This window comes from Erythrolamprus reginae, chromosome Z, assembly GCF_031021105.1.
Source record: "Erythrolamprus reginae isolate rEryReg1 chromosome Z, rEryReg1.hap1, whole genome shotgun sequence".
Classification (NCBI taxonomy): domain Eukaryota; kingdom Metazoa; phylum Chordata; class Lepidosauria; order Squamata; family Dipsadidae; genus Erythrolamprus; species Erythrolamprus reginae.
The window spans coordinates 90544089-90559764 of record NC_091963.1 but is presented as its reverse complement, the minus strand read 5'-3'; the positions used below and the strand labels follow the sequence as shown (position 1 = coordinate 90559764).

The 15676-nt window shown below is 44.6% G+C and overlaps 1 protein-coding gene across 4 annotated transcripts in view; it reads left to right on the top strand.

The window, feature by feature from the left end:
• FHOD3 (formin homology 2 domain containing 3) overlaps window positions 1-15676 on the top strand; it is a 363967-nt gene that overhangs the window by 190521 nt on the left and 157770 nt on the right. Inside the window, exons 11-13 of one of the 4 annotated variants that reach the window (XM_070728905.1) lie at window positions 869-964; window positions 9739-10092; window positions 14554-14688. In XM_070728905.1, coding sequence (XP_070585006.1) covers window positions 869-964; window positions 9739-10092; window positions 14554-14688 — 585 coding nt within the window. The remainder of the gene's footprint in view (window positions 1-868; window positions 965-9738; window positions 10093-14553; window positions 14689-15676) is intronic. The other 3 variants (XM_070728906.1, XM_070728907.1, XM_070728908.1) reach the window with 3 other exon arrangements.

The following is a 15676-nucleotide window of genomic DNA, read 5'->3' as shown; positions in this document are numbered from 1 at the left end:
GGGAAGCGTGAACCTACTGGGCCCCACCAGAAGTTGGGAAACAGGCCATTTCCGGCTTCCAGGGGGGTGGGGGGGAGATGTTTTCGCCCTTCCCAGTCATTGAATTATGGGTGTGGGCACTCACACATGCATGATAGTATGCGCACATGCTCTTTCAGCACCTGAGGAAAAAAAAGGTTTGCCGTCAATGTTATAGAGAATTAAATCATAGCTTTCTGTAAGAGTGATAACTTAACATCTGAAATTTAGCAAGAGTTCTCCAAATGTAGGCCACATTGCTGCAATAATAGTATAAAACACTAAAAAAGGAGTGAACACTATGTATCTTACCACACAGATGCAATAAAAGGATACCAAACTACCTACACAAAATAGAAAATTACAAAATAAACCAAATATATGATATATAGGATCAATATAATAGGAAATACTATTTTAAAAACATGTTTGAATGATAGGCAAATGAAAGACATAACAACTAAAATACACCATAATGAGATAAAATGTGTGACACTGACAGTAAGGCATGGTCACTTGAAACAAATATTTAAATTATCTTCAGTTCTTTTCAGTTCCTTTGTATCTTCATCCCTGGATGGCATTTTATATACACAGATCATCTTTTCTTGTTATTCAATATTTCTGTTTAGCAACAAAGATCCCCAGAAACTGATTGAGAATTGAATGTTTGAGGTCCCAAATCTGCTTCATACCAGTCTCCTTTGCATCTCATTTTATTAGCAAATATAATCCATGTTTATTTTTTCCCCTTCATTTCTAGTTTTATTTTATTTTGCTGAAAATATCTCCTTACATTTCTTATGTGACTTGTGTAGCTGTCCAACTTGCATGCCTTGTTTTGTCCTAGAGAGAAGGCTTATGACAAGGAAGAAGAACAGCCAGTCATAGAGCCTGGTACAGAGGATGAGAGGGAGAAAGATGCTACTGGGCAGGTCAATGCCAGGTACTAGGATCGTGACCTCAGTAACATCTTCAACATTTCTTGAAGCAACTAACAATAAACCTTTGCAATATTATAATATTTTGTTAGAATGCGCATTTTATTAAAATTAAACCCATATATCTCAGTATACATAAATAGATTTATAACCAGATTTAATTATGGTTAAAGTATACCATAAAGTAAAGCTCATAGAGTATAAGCTGTGGTGGTTATAATGCAGTACTGCAGGCTACTTCTGCTGACTGCCAGATGACTGTAATTTGGAAGTTCAAATCTCACCAGGCTCAAGGTTGACCCCACCTTCCATCCTTCTGAGGTGAGTAAAATGAGGAACGTAATTGTTGGGGGTAATATGCTGATTCTATAAACTGCTTAGAGAGGGCTGTAAAGCATTGTAAAGTGGTATATAAGGCTAACTGCTGTTGCTATACCCATGTAAGATAGTCATGATGGACTTGTTCCATTAGTTTCAGTGTTTTTACTTTACCATAATTAAATTGGAATAAATCTATTTCTTAATTGTGCATACTTTATTAACAAAACAAAAACATTGAAAGAAAGTTACATTTCCTAAATTCCTCAGTATAACTAGGACAGAGGTTTACCAGTGTCAGGATGTTTCCTCTTCTCTTTTTCATTTGATGCTTGGTTTGTTTCTCTTTAATTCCTCATTTCTGATAGAGCTCCTTTACCAGAGTAACTATAGTACTGCAAAACTCCCAATTTTGGCAACTTCATAGAAATGATTGTCCCCTTGTTTTTTGAAAAAAAATTCTGAAGACAGTACAGTGGTACCTCAAGATACGAACCCCTCGTCTTACGAACAACTCGTGATACGAACCCGGGGTTCAGAAAAATTTTGCCTCTTCTTACGAACTTTTTTCGAGTTACGAACTGGCGTTCGGAGACTGCTGGGAAGCCGCGCGGCTGTTTTAAAAGGTAACAGCCAGGCAGCGGGGCTTCCCAGAAGCCTCCCGAACGCCGGTTCGTAACTCGAACAAAGTTCGTAAGAATAGGCAAAAATTTTCTGAACCCCGGGTTCGGTTCGGGAGGTTGCTGGGAAGCCCCCCAGGCCGGCTGCGACCTTTTAAAACACCCGCGCCGCTTCGCAGCTGTCTCCCGAAGCCGAACGTGGAAGTTCGGCTTTAGCATTCGGCTTCAGGAGACAGCTGCGAAGCGGCGCGGGTGTTTTAAAAGGTCGCAGCCGGCCTGGGGGGCTTGCCAGCACCCTCCCGAACCCCGAACTTTTGCCGAACTTCCGGGTTCGGGGTTCGGGGGGGTGCTGGCAAGCCCCCCAGGCCGGCTGCGACCTTTTAAAACACCCGCGCCGCTTCGCAGCTGTCTCCCGAAGCCGAACGCGGAAGTTTGGCTTTAGCGTTCGGCTTCAGGAGACAGCTAGGAAGCGGCGCAGGTGTTTTAAAAGGTCGCAGCCGGCCTGGGGGGCTTGCCAGCACCCCCGAACCCCGAACTTTTGCCGAACTTCCGGGTTCAGGGTTCGGGGGGGTGCTGGGAAGCCCCCCAGGCCGGCTGCGACCTTTTAAAACACCCGCGCCGCTTCGCAGGTGTCTCCCGAAGCCGAACGCGGAAGTTCGGCTTTAGCGTTCGGCTTCAGGAGACAGCTGGGAAGCAGCGCGGCTCTTTTAAAAGGTCGCAGCCGGCCTGGGGGGCTTGCCAGCACCCCCCCGAACCCCGAACTTTTGCTGAACTTCCGGGTTCGGGGTTCGGGGGGTGCTGGCAAGCCCCCCAGGCCGGCTGCGACCTTTTAAAACACCCGCGCCTCTTCGCAGCTGTCTCCTGAAGCCGAACGCGGAAGTTCGGCTTTGCCGTTCGGCTTCAGGAGACAGATGGGAAGCGGCGCGGCTCTTTTAAAAGGTCGCAGCCGGCCTGGGGGGCTTCCCAGCCCCCCCCGAACCCCAAACCCGGGTTCAGGGGGGTGCTGGGAAGCCCCCCAGGCCGGCTGTCACCTTTTAAAACAGCCGCGCAGCTTCCCAGCAGTCGCCGAAAGCCGTTTTTTGGCCGGGTTTTTTTTGGTTGCACGGATTATTTGACTTTACATTGTTTCCTATGGGAAACAATGTTTCGTCTTACGAACCTTTCGTCTTACGAACCTCCTTCTTGCACCAATTAAGTTCGTATCATGAGGTATTACTGTACTTGCTATTTTTAATAGGAAAACTACTAAATATATTTCTCCCAAATACTGTGTGTCAGGTGACACCATCTAAATGTTAGGTGTTTTTCTTTGTAATTCTCAATTATTTCTAGGTGGGAAAGGCAAACTTACAGATCAATACAACAATGTACTTATTTGGGATAGTTTTCTTCAAGGACATGAATAGATATCACAGTTTCAATAAACACCAGTATGCCCATGGTACTTTCTATGTGACCTTTATAAAATGCCTTTTTAAACAAAATTGATATGGGAAGTTTATACTTAACAAAACAAAATGTTATCCTTTATGGGTATCAACAGGCTCAAGCTCAACCCTGACAAGACGGAGTGGCTGTGGGTTTTGCCTCCTAAGGACAATTCCATCTGTCCGTCCATTACCCTGGGGGGAGAATTACTGATCCCCTCTGAGAGGGTCCGCAACTTGGGCGTCCTCCTTGATCCACAGCTAACATTAGAGAACCATCTTTCAGCTGTGGCAAGGAGGGTGTTTGCCCAGGTTTGTCTGGTGCATCAGTTGTGGCCCTATTTAGACCGGGAGTCACTTCTCACAGTAACTCATGCCCTCATCACCTCGAGGTTCGACTACTGTAACGCTCTCTACATGGGGCTACCTTTGAAGAGTGTTCAGAAACTTCAGATTGTGCAGAACATGGCCATGAGAGCCATCGCAGGGCTACCTAGATTTGCTCATGTCTCTCCAACACTCCGTGGACTGCATTGGCTGCTGATCAGTTTCCGGTCACAATTCAAAGTGTTGGTAATGACATATAAAGCCCTACATGGCATCGGACCAGAATACCTGTGGAACCGTCTTCTGCTGCACGAATCCCAGTGACCAATTAGGTCCCACAGAGTTGGCCTTCTCTGGGTCCCGTCAACTAAACAATGTCGGTTGGCGGGCCCCAGAGATGTGGGAAACAATGGCCCTTTTATGATTTGTGGACTTCAACACCTCAGATTCCTGAGCCAGCTGTGTTTTCTCAGGAGGTTTGGGAGTTTAAATCATAAAGGAGCCATAGTTTCATACCTCTGGACTACAGGTACGCATCACAAGACAAATTTTTTGAACTGGAAATCTGCAATACATAGACATTCTTTATAGAGAGGTGGAGTCAGCAGTCAGGATGGGTTGTACTTGCTCGTCAGAGGCGGAACCGAGTCAGAGGTATAAAAGCAATGGATCCGCCCATTGGTCCCAGTTTTTCTGACTCTCCCTCAAAAGAGCAGGATGTGGCAGCACAACCTATCCAACTTCTGACTTCTATCTTCTTTGTTATGGAAATAATAATATTATTATTAATAAAGATAGATAGATAGATAGATAGATAGATAGATAGATAGATAGATAGATAGATAGATAGATAGATAGATAGATAGATGACAGATAGAGTTCCCTGGAATAGGGTAGTTCCCCTTACTTAGAATATTAGAGTAGGACCTTGGTCTAGGTGCCTCTCTACTCTTAGGAGCAGCCTCTAGTGTCTATTCCTCCTTTCCCTCTCTTTGTCTCTACTATGTCTGATTCTGTCATCCCTACTGTCCCCAGGACTTGGGCAACAAATCCAAAAGGAACGCTAGGTCTCACCCGGAGGAGACAGACACTATTTCTCTTGCCTCTGACTTAAGGGATAGCTCCTGAGCTTCCACTAGAGCTGAGAAACGTAGGGACCATTCCCTTCAAAAGATACATGACAGGGTGGCCAGAGCTCTATCTCCTCCAGGGATGCCTCCTGAATCTGACCAGCCCTCTCCTGCTGGGACACAGACTCCCCCTCCTCTAGCTTCTAGCGTCTGGGGTCCGGCTGGTCTTCCCAACCAAAACCTGTTGAAGCCTCAGCCTTGCCAGCCTATTCCACTCTCACCAACTGTAGTGATAGTCCCTCCTCTCTTATCAGTCGCTTCCCCACCTCCCTTGGAACCCCAGGTGTCTTTGACTCCTCTGGGGGAGTCCTCTTCCCTCTCCCTCAATGGACTACATGGCCTTCCAGCATTGGATTGATGCTGCAGTACAATGCATCAACACTTCAAATTTACAAATCTTGGCCTCTGCAGACTGCCCCCCAGTCTGCAGGCGACTTCTCAACCTCCTCCTCCTCAAATCTTACCTCAACGGCTTCTTCAGGACCATCTCTGATTCTTCAGACGAGGATGCCGAGGACCGTGACAGAGAGAGCTAGGAGGACATCCCCATGGAACTTTCTGGAGATGAGGAGCCAGCCCAGTTGCAACCAGCCTCGGCAGCCCTCTTCCCTACTGATTTGTTCTTGACCATCCTATTCAGGGTTTGAACTGCAGCAGGCCTTACGATTCCTCCGGCTCAGTCTCAACCCTCTGCCTATCAGGTGGAGACACTCTTTCAATTAGTGACCCTGGAACAAGACACAGTCCTGGCCTCTCCTTTGTTTTTAGATACTGTCGTTTAACAATGCTCTAACCCCGCTGTGAGTCCCGCCCCCTCTAGCATGGAGAAGAAATTATTTAATGTGGCAACGGAGCTCTTCTCTTTTCTTCAGGTTCCAACCATAGACACCCCAATCCTGGCCCTTCACTCTTCAGCCACTCTACCTGGTGAAGCGAAGCAGATGAACTCCTCAAGGCCAAGGATCATAAAATAGACCAGTAAGATGCTCCAGAAGGCCCACCAGTCAGCTGCTTGAGCCATAAAAGGAGCGTCTACTTCCTCTTTTTTGCCAGAATTGCTCTTTTCTGGATTAACTATTTGCTACCTGCCAGCTAATCGCAGACTCTACACTGTACACTACCCAAGACCATGGCCTCGGCCATTGTAGCCAGGAGGATGACTTGGCTCAAACAGTGGCCCATTGATATCAAGCACAAATGGTGTTTCGCCACAGCAGCCTTTAAGGGAAAACTCCTTTTCAGGGAAGTTCTTGATCCATTTCTCATAGACTCCAAGGATAAGAAGAAGATCCTTCCCACGTCACACAAAGTATCCACTTAGTGACCATCACTATATTTTCCGCCAGCCCTTTTGTAATCCGACCAGCTCTTTTCCTACTTCAGGGGCGCAGATCAGTATAGTTACAAATACCATTCCACTCAGGACAAGGCTCCCTGGGTTAGAGGCTCCAAGCGTCCATTCCGGGGCTGGCCATAGAGGTAGGTGGTAACCCTCCTACCCTCTCTTCCTTTCTTATTGGGTGGCGGCTAGCTGAGTTTGCCCCTATCTGGGCCCAAACCATATCGATACCTGGGTCCTCGACACCATTACCCTTGGCTTGCATCTTGAATTTCTCTCTTCCCCCTGCCCTCATTTGTTCCATGCTCTACGTCCAGGGAGTTGTCTAAATGGGCCCTAATGGATCAGGCTATCCAGGATTCTCCCTGGATTTACTAGATATTAGAGCCATTCAACCAGTTCCCCCAGAACAACAGGGACAGGGTTTCTATTCAATCTTGTTTATAGTTTCTAAGTAATTTTGGATCTCAAGCAACTAAATTTCTATTTGGCTTACTACAAATGTAAAATGCATACTCTCAAAACTATTCTGGTCTGTATCAGAAAAGGGGACTTCATGGCTTCCCTTGACCTCACTGAAGGCTACCTGCACATCCCCATCACCTGAGAACACCACAAATTCCTGCGCTTTTGCTATGTGGGTAGGCACTTCCAGTACCAGGCTCTCCCTTTTGGGCTCTCCTCTGCTTCTCATGTCTTCACGAAGGTGCTCTTGGTTCTAGCTGCTCACCTAGTCCAATATTATTTAGATGATATTCTCGTCTTAGCTCCCTCCTAGACCGTAACCGAGGCTCACCTCTGTACTACAGCAAGTGTCTTGTCAGTTCATGGCTTTTCCATTAACTATCAGAAAAGTCACCTTGTCCCTTCTACCTCCATTCTACACTTAGGCACGATCATAGATTCCTGAGAGTTCTATCAGCCTTTCCCCAGACAGAATTAACAGCCTCAGGGATTTAGCATCTCAAGTCCAAAGGGATCACCTCCCTTTCCTTTCCTCCCTCTTAAGCAAGATGGTTTCCTGTTTTTCAATTGTTCCCTGGTCTAAACGCCACTCCAAGGATCTTCAATGGTTCCTCCTTCCCTTCCAGAAAGTGGGCCAGGCACCTTTGGCAAGACAGGTCCGTCTCACTCCGCATGTTCATTGATCCCTGGTGGAAGTCCAACGCCATTGGGAAGGGATCCTTCTACAAGGCCCTACCATCTATAATCATCACTACCGATGCCAGCCTAACAGGATGGGGAGCTCACTGCAACCACCAGATGATCCAAGGCCTCTGAGTCCAAAGTCAAGCTTCGTGCTCTATCAATTGGTTAGAGTTGCATGCCGTATTTTTGGCTCTCAGACACTTCAGTCCCCTCATTTCGGCCCAGGACATCCTCAAGCACACCGACAACATGGCCACAAAGGCTCACATCAATCGTCAGGGAGGCACCTGTTCCAGAGCCCTCATGGTGGAGGCTAGGAAATCGGACTATGGGCAGAATGACACCTGAGCTCACTCACCTTGGAGCACATTTCTGACACTGACAATGTACAGGCGTACATGCTCAGCTGGGCAGTGGTGGACCAGGCAGAATGACGACTGGACCCAAAGGTATTCAAGCAAATTTCATTCAAATTCGGCAGGCCTTTTTGCAACTCCACTCAACAACCAGTTGCCCTGTTTTTTCAGCCGATTCTGTTCCCGAGGGGTGGAGAACACCAATGCTCTCTGTTGTCTGTGGCTGAGGGTACTCCTGTATGTATTTTCCCCACTTCCGATCCTTCCTCAGGTGATACACAAGATACTGGAGGAACATGCGGAGATTATATTGCTTGCTCCATTTTAGCCCAGGCAACCCTGGTTTGCCGACTTAAAGATCTTGTCCATGTCGGACCCCTGGCATCTTCCGGTGTCACCACAACTGCTGTCTCAGGGACCTTTGCTACACCCAGACCCCAATTGGTGCTGACTGACCGCCTGGCGTCTGAGTGTGGCATCCTAATGACCCAGGACTATGATAGCGATATCATAGATTACATACACAAGGCCCGGAGGGCTTCCACTGAGCACATTTATTCATCCACGTGGCAGTCCTTTGACTCTCAAGGTTTTTCTCCCATCCACATACCATTGTCCAAAGTTCTCCGTTTCCTCAAGCAGGGCCAAGACAAGGAACTATTGCCAAACACGCTCTGTCGCCAAACGGCAGCTCTCCCCTCGGTAATTGCCTGTGACCAGTGGCCTTCGCTTGGACACATACCCCTGGTTTCCAGATTTTTAAAGGCATCGCTAACGCTCATTCTCCAACGATCCATCGCTTTCCCACATGGGATCTCCCTAGGTTCCCTGACAGGTTTCCCATATGAGCCATTATGGGAAGCCTCCCTACACCACAGATCCCTTAATTATCACATCTGCTAGGCAGATTTCAGAGTTGGTGGCCCTGTCGGTCAGGGAGGACTTGTGCTGTTTTCATCAGGACAAGGTGGTTCTCGGAATCGATCTGGCATTCATACCTAAAGTTAACTCAGCCTTTCACAGGGGGCAGGACATAATCCTCCCTACCTTCTGCTTCTGGCCTTCTCACTCTTCAGAGCACAGGTGGCATTCCCTTGATATAAGGCAGGCCCTTCGCATCTACATCAAGCAGACACAGCCATTTAGGAGAACCAAAGCGCTGCTGGTCAGCTTTCTTCCTCAGCCCTTAGGCCTCAAGGTTTCCCCAACCACCATCAACTGATGGATTCGCGGGGCTATCGCTAAGGCCTATAACATTGACTCTGTATAGCGACCACTGGGTATCACGGCCCATTCCACTTGTAGCGCCGCTACATCTACAGCCTGGTCCACCCAATGTCCTTTGGAAGAGCTGTGCAGAGTGACCACATGGGCATCGCCACTACTGGATTGATAAATTTGCATCGGCTGAATCAGACTTTGGCCATAGGATCCTTCAGAGGGTAGTGGAGAATTCGGCTTAATTATCTCCCTTGGGACAGCAACTTTGGTATGTCCTATCCTGACTTCTGACTCCTCCTCTCTATGGAGAATGAACGCTGACTCACCTGATATACTTCTTCTCATAATAGAGGAGTCAGCAATCAGGTCCTCACCCTTTTTGTTGGGGCTACTGTTCATTTCGGGGTTTCTCTCCATTACCTTTGTCTTGTTTGCCTTTGTTCATTCTAAAAAGTTGGATGGAGTTTTCTTTTTTTTTTTATTGAATGCAATGTGAGTTTTGTTCCATGTTGTGCTGACCACACTGAGTCACTGTTTCGGATTCGCCAGTAAAACTGGGGCCAATGAGCAAATCCATTGCTTTTATATCTCTGACTCGGTCCCGCCTCTGACAAGCGAGTACAACCCATCCTGACTGCTGACTCCTCTACTATGAGAAGGAGCGTATCAGGTGAGTCAACGCTGATTTTATGACAGTGTCTATAATATGGTTAAAAAATAATAGTGCCAATTCTAACGAGTTATTTCTGTCTTCCTGACAGATAAGTAAGTGTGTAACCAAATTTCTACTATAGTTATTTCTCTTTGCTTTCAGCATAATCTTTTTTAGATACTTGCATAATACCATTTTCTCTTATTTTTCTACTTTTCCTTATCTGTCTTTTCCATCCAGTGGGTTCTCAGAAATACAGAAGGTTAAACATGCTCCACAGAATTCTGATACTTCAGTCCTCTCAAGTGTTGTTTCTCAAGATGAAAGGCTTCTCAGAAACTGTAAAATAAATATTTCCAGTAACTCATCATCCCTTGATTCAATTGCTTTGCATCCTTTTTCTCCTCATTCATCACCTTCCTCTTCTTTCAAAGTTACTTCTCAAAATTCATCATGTGTTACTCCAAAGACATCTCCAAATATTGAGAAATTACCTTATGTACCATATAGCCCCTTTCACCTTTTCTCTTATGATGTTGAAGAGCCTCAAACAGCAATGAAAGAAAAAGAAGCAGAAGAGTTCAGAGAAAACAGGTAATTATCTTTCCCTCTTCCTATTTCTCCCTCTCCCTCCTTCTCTCTTCCTCTTTCTCTCCCTCTCTATCTCTGTGTGTACACATATACAGTCACATTTTGGGCAAGCAATTCTTAAGAGATTGAAATGATCTTCCCTAAAATTTATACAATGCCTGATTCTATAGTCAATGTGCTGTCAAGCATACTCTAATTTATATACCAGGGAACTAAGGTATAAAATGGTATTTAAAGTCCTATTATATGATGTTAGTCCAACTTTTTACACTTTTTAAAAATTGTAAATCACTCATAATCATTTGGATTTAATAATAATGATAGGATTGTTCATTATTCTTCAGAAGGAAAAGGAAATTATGCTTGGTTATATGCAGATATAATGCTATTATTTATATACAGTACTAGATTGCATTTGAAATGCCAACATGAAGCATTTGTCAAGTATCGCCAAGATTATTAATTACAAAATAACTGTGCTAAAACTAAAACGTTGAGGATTTTTACCTCAATTCTGAATGGTTCCATGATTATCGAAAATAGTATATAAATAGAAAAAAACATTCTATTTGATTATAGGCAAACTGAAATAACAATCCAACATTTCCTTATAATCCAATATTTACTTACTTAAACAGATAAATAATAATATGTTCCCTGACCCAGCCGAGGTTGGCCTCCGGGGTCTCAGGGAATCACACATCACTAGACCCCGGGCCCTGTCCCAAGGCAAAAGGTGATAGGGCAGTATGCATTGCTTACCTTTGAAGAACTGGTGAGGCTATTAGCTGGGCCACATAGTGAAGACAATATATATAGAAGCATGAGGTGAGCTGCGGGAAGTGGTGTGTGGCCGGAAGGGGAAAGTGGAAAGCAGCCAGAAGCAGTGACTTGGCAGGCATGGGCAGGGCCAGGGGTGGACCTCTCCCAGAATGGGGGGAACACCACTCTGGTAGCCGAAATGGAACTGTACACACAGCTCCATCACTGCCAGCTGTATATGTGCTGGTCGTGCGCGCAACTGGCAATATTCCAATGGAAATCTCAAAATTTTTTTGCTTCCGCGCATCCCACTGTGGAAGGGACATTAGAAGGAGATTTCATTTGCTGCACATGCACAGCAGCTGAATCTTGCCACAGCACCTAGAGCAGCAGAGCCCCAGCTATGCAGGCATCCTAGTTGAGTAATGATCTGAAGTTAAGTGGCTTGGATACCATGCCTTTGTCTTGGTCAGATCAATTTCTTCTACTGCTTGAGTTTAAGGCTCCAATCCTCACCTGCATGGAGGCGGAACTGATTAGGTGGTTCCGCCCCAGATGCCTGATGGACCCAGAGGGCTTTCAGAGGGCACTTGGGGTTTTGCCAGATTCACTTATATAAAGTTCGGCAGAGTCCCTTGCTATGGCCTGGAATAGGGCAGAGGCGGGGGGGTCTAGACCAAATTGCACCTTTGTGGCCTTTCTGTGGCAGTAGACCCTGGAGATCTCCTTGGTTCACTGAGGAACTCCGGGGAAGAAACACTAGAAGAGATGTCTAGAAAAGAGTTGAAGGAAAAGTAAATCTGAATCTGACCAAACACTTGTAAAAACTCATATGGAGACTTACAAAGTGGCACTCAGGGCGACCAGATGTCCATATCATGTTGCCCTGATTGCATCTGCAGAATCCTGCCCAGAAGCCCTGTTTAGAGTGACCCACTACCTCCTTAATCGGGGGGAGTTGACAAACCCTTGCAGTGCTGAGGATTTTAATCCGTTTTTCGCAGATAAAATCGCTCAGATCTGGACAGATCTTGACTCTGACTGGAATGCAGTGTCAGCTGACAATAAGCTCAGTCAAGGTGGCAGGCCTGTATTAGTCCTGTTGTGTGGGAAAAGTTTGATCTGCTAATGCCTGATGTTTTATTATTTTTTCTCTTAGCTTGTTAAGCATTTAAAAATTCTTAAAAAAATAAAATAAATAAACCATTTTAACTGAATTTTTAAAAAAACAATTAGGAAAAATTCAAAAGTTGAAATAAGATTTGTTTTTAAAAAATGGAAAATGAAATGGAAAATTGAAAAAAGTTGAAATACAATTTAAAAGTTGAAAAAAGAATTTAAAATGGAAAATGAACAAAGAAAATGAAAAAAAATTGAAAATGTTTGATAGGTTTTAAAAATTTAAGAATTTACAACACTTCTTGACCCTTTTTGAAGTACTATGCACTTCTTTTTTGTTGGAAATCTGAGGCAGTTTTCTAAGAGATGCTTTGCGCTTAATCCTCTACTTCCTGCCTTGAAAGTTTATTCCTTTCCTTCCTATCTACAAGTGAGTACTTATCCCCTTTTCTCTGATTTTTTGTTTTTCGATTGCCTGGCCAGGATTTCAAGCTACGATGTGCTGATGAGGGCACACTCCTTAGCTGGTCTGCCACACTGCTCTCAGCTGTTGCACTTCTTTCACCTGCTCCTATAGGCGCTGCTGTTCAGTTGGTACTCTGCTCTGCTCTCAGCTGCTGCTGATCCATTGTGCTGCTCTCAGTTCCAGCTATGGACGGCACTCCTCAGTTGGTCCTCTGCACTGCTCTCAACCACTGTTCACTCTTCTGTCATTTAAGTCTGCACCACTGTTGCTCAAGGTTTGCTTTGCTGCTCCCAACTGCTACCCAGCTCCATTTCACCATTGCTCAGTGGCCTCCATTTGCATCATACTGCCTCTGCTCAGGCTCGATCCCTGGGCTCCATCTCATCTCAGCTGTTGCACCTTCTCTCAAATGGGTCACCAGGTCATTTTTCAATTGGGACACTAGGCTGCTTCTCAGCTGAGCCACCTATCAACTGGACCAGTTCTTAGTTGGACTGCCAGCCTGTCTCTCAGCTGAGACACTAGGCTGCCTCTCAGTTGGGCCATCTCAGCTGGGATACCTCTCACCTCTTGTTGTAGGAGTACAAGTTCTTTTTGGTTCCTTCCCGTAGCTGATCTTGATGTTCCCTTCTTGATATAATTTGTAATCCACACATACATTGTAAATGACATGAATAAAATATGCGAAGTAAAATGAAGCACATGTATTAAAAATGACAGATGACTAAATTTTGCAAAGTGAAACAAGGTTTTAGTTTAAAAGAAAAAAATATAGTATCTCAGCTGAAAGTTAAAAAAAAAAGGATCAGCTTGTTAGTGTAAAACACACACGTGTGTGTGTGGTATAAAATATATGATATAAAAAGATAAAAGACAGTCCACAAAAATCTACGGAAGTTCGGCAAAAGTTCGGGTTCGGGTGGCTGCCAAGAAGCGCCACTGTCTGGCTGTCACCTTCCGAAACAGCCGGGGAGCTTTTCGGCATTCTCCCGAACCCGGAAGTTTGGCAAAAGTTCTGGATCGGCGTTCGGGTTCAGGAGGCCGCCGAGAGCTTTGACATCACGGAGACGTCCTTCCTGGCCGGCCGAAACGTGGACTCCAGGAAGGACGTCTTCGTGATGTCAAAACTCCGCCCATGGAATTCCCTGTTGGGATTCCCCACCTCCGTTTGAGTCTTCCAATCAGCTGACAGCTCCGCTGCTCTTCTGCGAAGGTGACAGCCAGGCGGTGGCGCTTCTCAGCGTTCTTTCGAACGCCGAACCCGAACTTTTGCCAAACTTTTCGGGTTCAGGAGAACACCGAGAAGCCCCTCGGCTGTTTCAGAAGGTGAAAGCCAGGTGGCAGTGCTTCTCGGCGTTCTCCCGAACCCGAATTTTTGCTGAACATTTCGGGTTCGGCGTTCGCAGGAACGCCGAGAAGCGCCCGGCTGTTTCAAAAGGTGACAGCCGGGCAGCGGCACCTAGCAGAGCGCCGTTTTTGCGATATTTTTTTTTGCTTGCACGCATTAATCAGTTTTACATTGTTTCCTATGGGAAACATTGTTTCGTCTTACGAACTTTTCACCTTACGAACCTCCTCCCGGAACCAATTAAGTTCATAAGATGAGGTATCACTGTATTTAAAAATCCAAAATATTGTAAGAAAATACAAAAAAAGGTAGAATGATTATTACCATTCAGGGCAATAAAAAGCAGTTCAGAGCAATTAAAGTTTACCCTTCAGACAATAAAAAGTTGTAATCTTATGTACATAATATATAACAATAGCACTTAAGCTATATACGGCTTCACAGTGTTTTACAGCTCTCTCTAAGCAGTTTGCATAGTCAGCATATTACCCCCAACAGTCTAGGTCCTTATTTTACCAACCTTGTAAGGATGGAAGGCTGAGTCAGCCTTGAGCCAGTAAGAATTGAACTGCTGAACTGCTGGCTACCAGCAGGCAGTAGAAGTAGCCTCCAATACTGCATTCTAACTAACAGGCCACCGTGGCTCAAATATATATACAGTATTTTATATAGTAGTCATGATTTATTTAATAAAATTTGTTTAACTAGGAAAATATAATGAAGGCAACAGTTTATTTTAAAACTATGAATATTTCTACTTCTCCTATAGGACAACTTTGGGTGGTCTTCTTACATCATCATATAGACAACACCAAGAGTCATTGGCAGTAGAAAGGGAACGGAGACGTCAAGAGAGAGAGGAGAGGCTGCAAAGAATAGAACGTGAAGAGAGAAATAAATTCAAGTAAGCAATAATTCTTTAATCATTTATTACCTTAATAAATATAATAGATTTTTTAAATATTTGCTACTTGTTAATCTCTCTACATTGATTTGTATTTTTCCATCTAAGAAACTGGGAACTATGCCATAAAATCTCAAGATTAGATTTTACAGCCAGACAGGGCAGCTGAGAGAAATAGACTCAAGTATTCCCACACACACCCTCTCTCCCCCTCCCTCTCTCCCTCTCTCTATCTCTCACTCACACAGAGAGAAAGAGAGAGAGAGAGAGAGACTGCAAGAGATAACATCTATGTGTATGTACAGGTAAAACTCAAAAAATTAGAATATCATGCAAAAGTTCATTTATTTCAGTAATGCAACTTAAAAGATGAAATGTAATATATGAGAGAGACTCATTACATGCAAAGCAAGATAGTTCAAGTTGTGATTTGTCATAATTGTGATGATTATGAGGTACAGCTCATGAAAACCCCAACTCCACCATCTCAGTAAATTAGAATATTACATATGATCAATAAAACAAGGATTGAAGAAGAGTGAAAAAACCCGGAAAGTGCTTGCAAGGTGAAGAAAGATCAAGCGATGTGCTGGTGAGTGAGGATTGCCGAAAAGGGACTTAAAACTGTTTTTTTTTCCTGGATTTTTTTTTACCAACGGAAACTTAAATTGCCGGAAATGGGAACAGAAGCGGCTGTTCAGCGATGGGGCAAATAGCGAAAGGCTTCAGGTTACAAATTACCCAAGATTGGATTTTTCTCCAAACAGTTTTAAAGATTTCGAATTTGGACTTTTAAATGGATTATTAAAGTATTTTTGTTTCAATGAAGCTGTTTTCCTTTGCAGAGAATGAATGAAGAGAATCATTAACTGAGTTAACTGAGCTTAAAGAACAGTCATTGTAATGGTAGATATAAAAGACTGCTATCCTCTGGTTGGAGGAGTCACTGCAAATTGAGTCTCCGGAGAGGGACGGCATACAAAGCCAA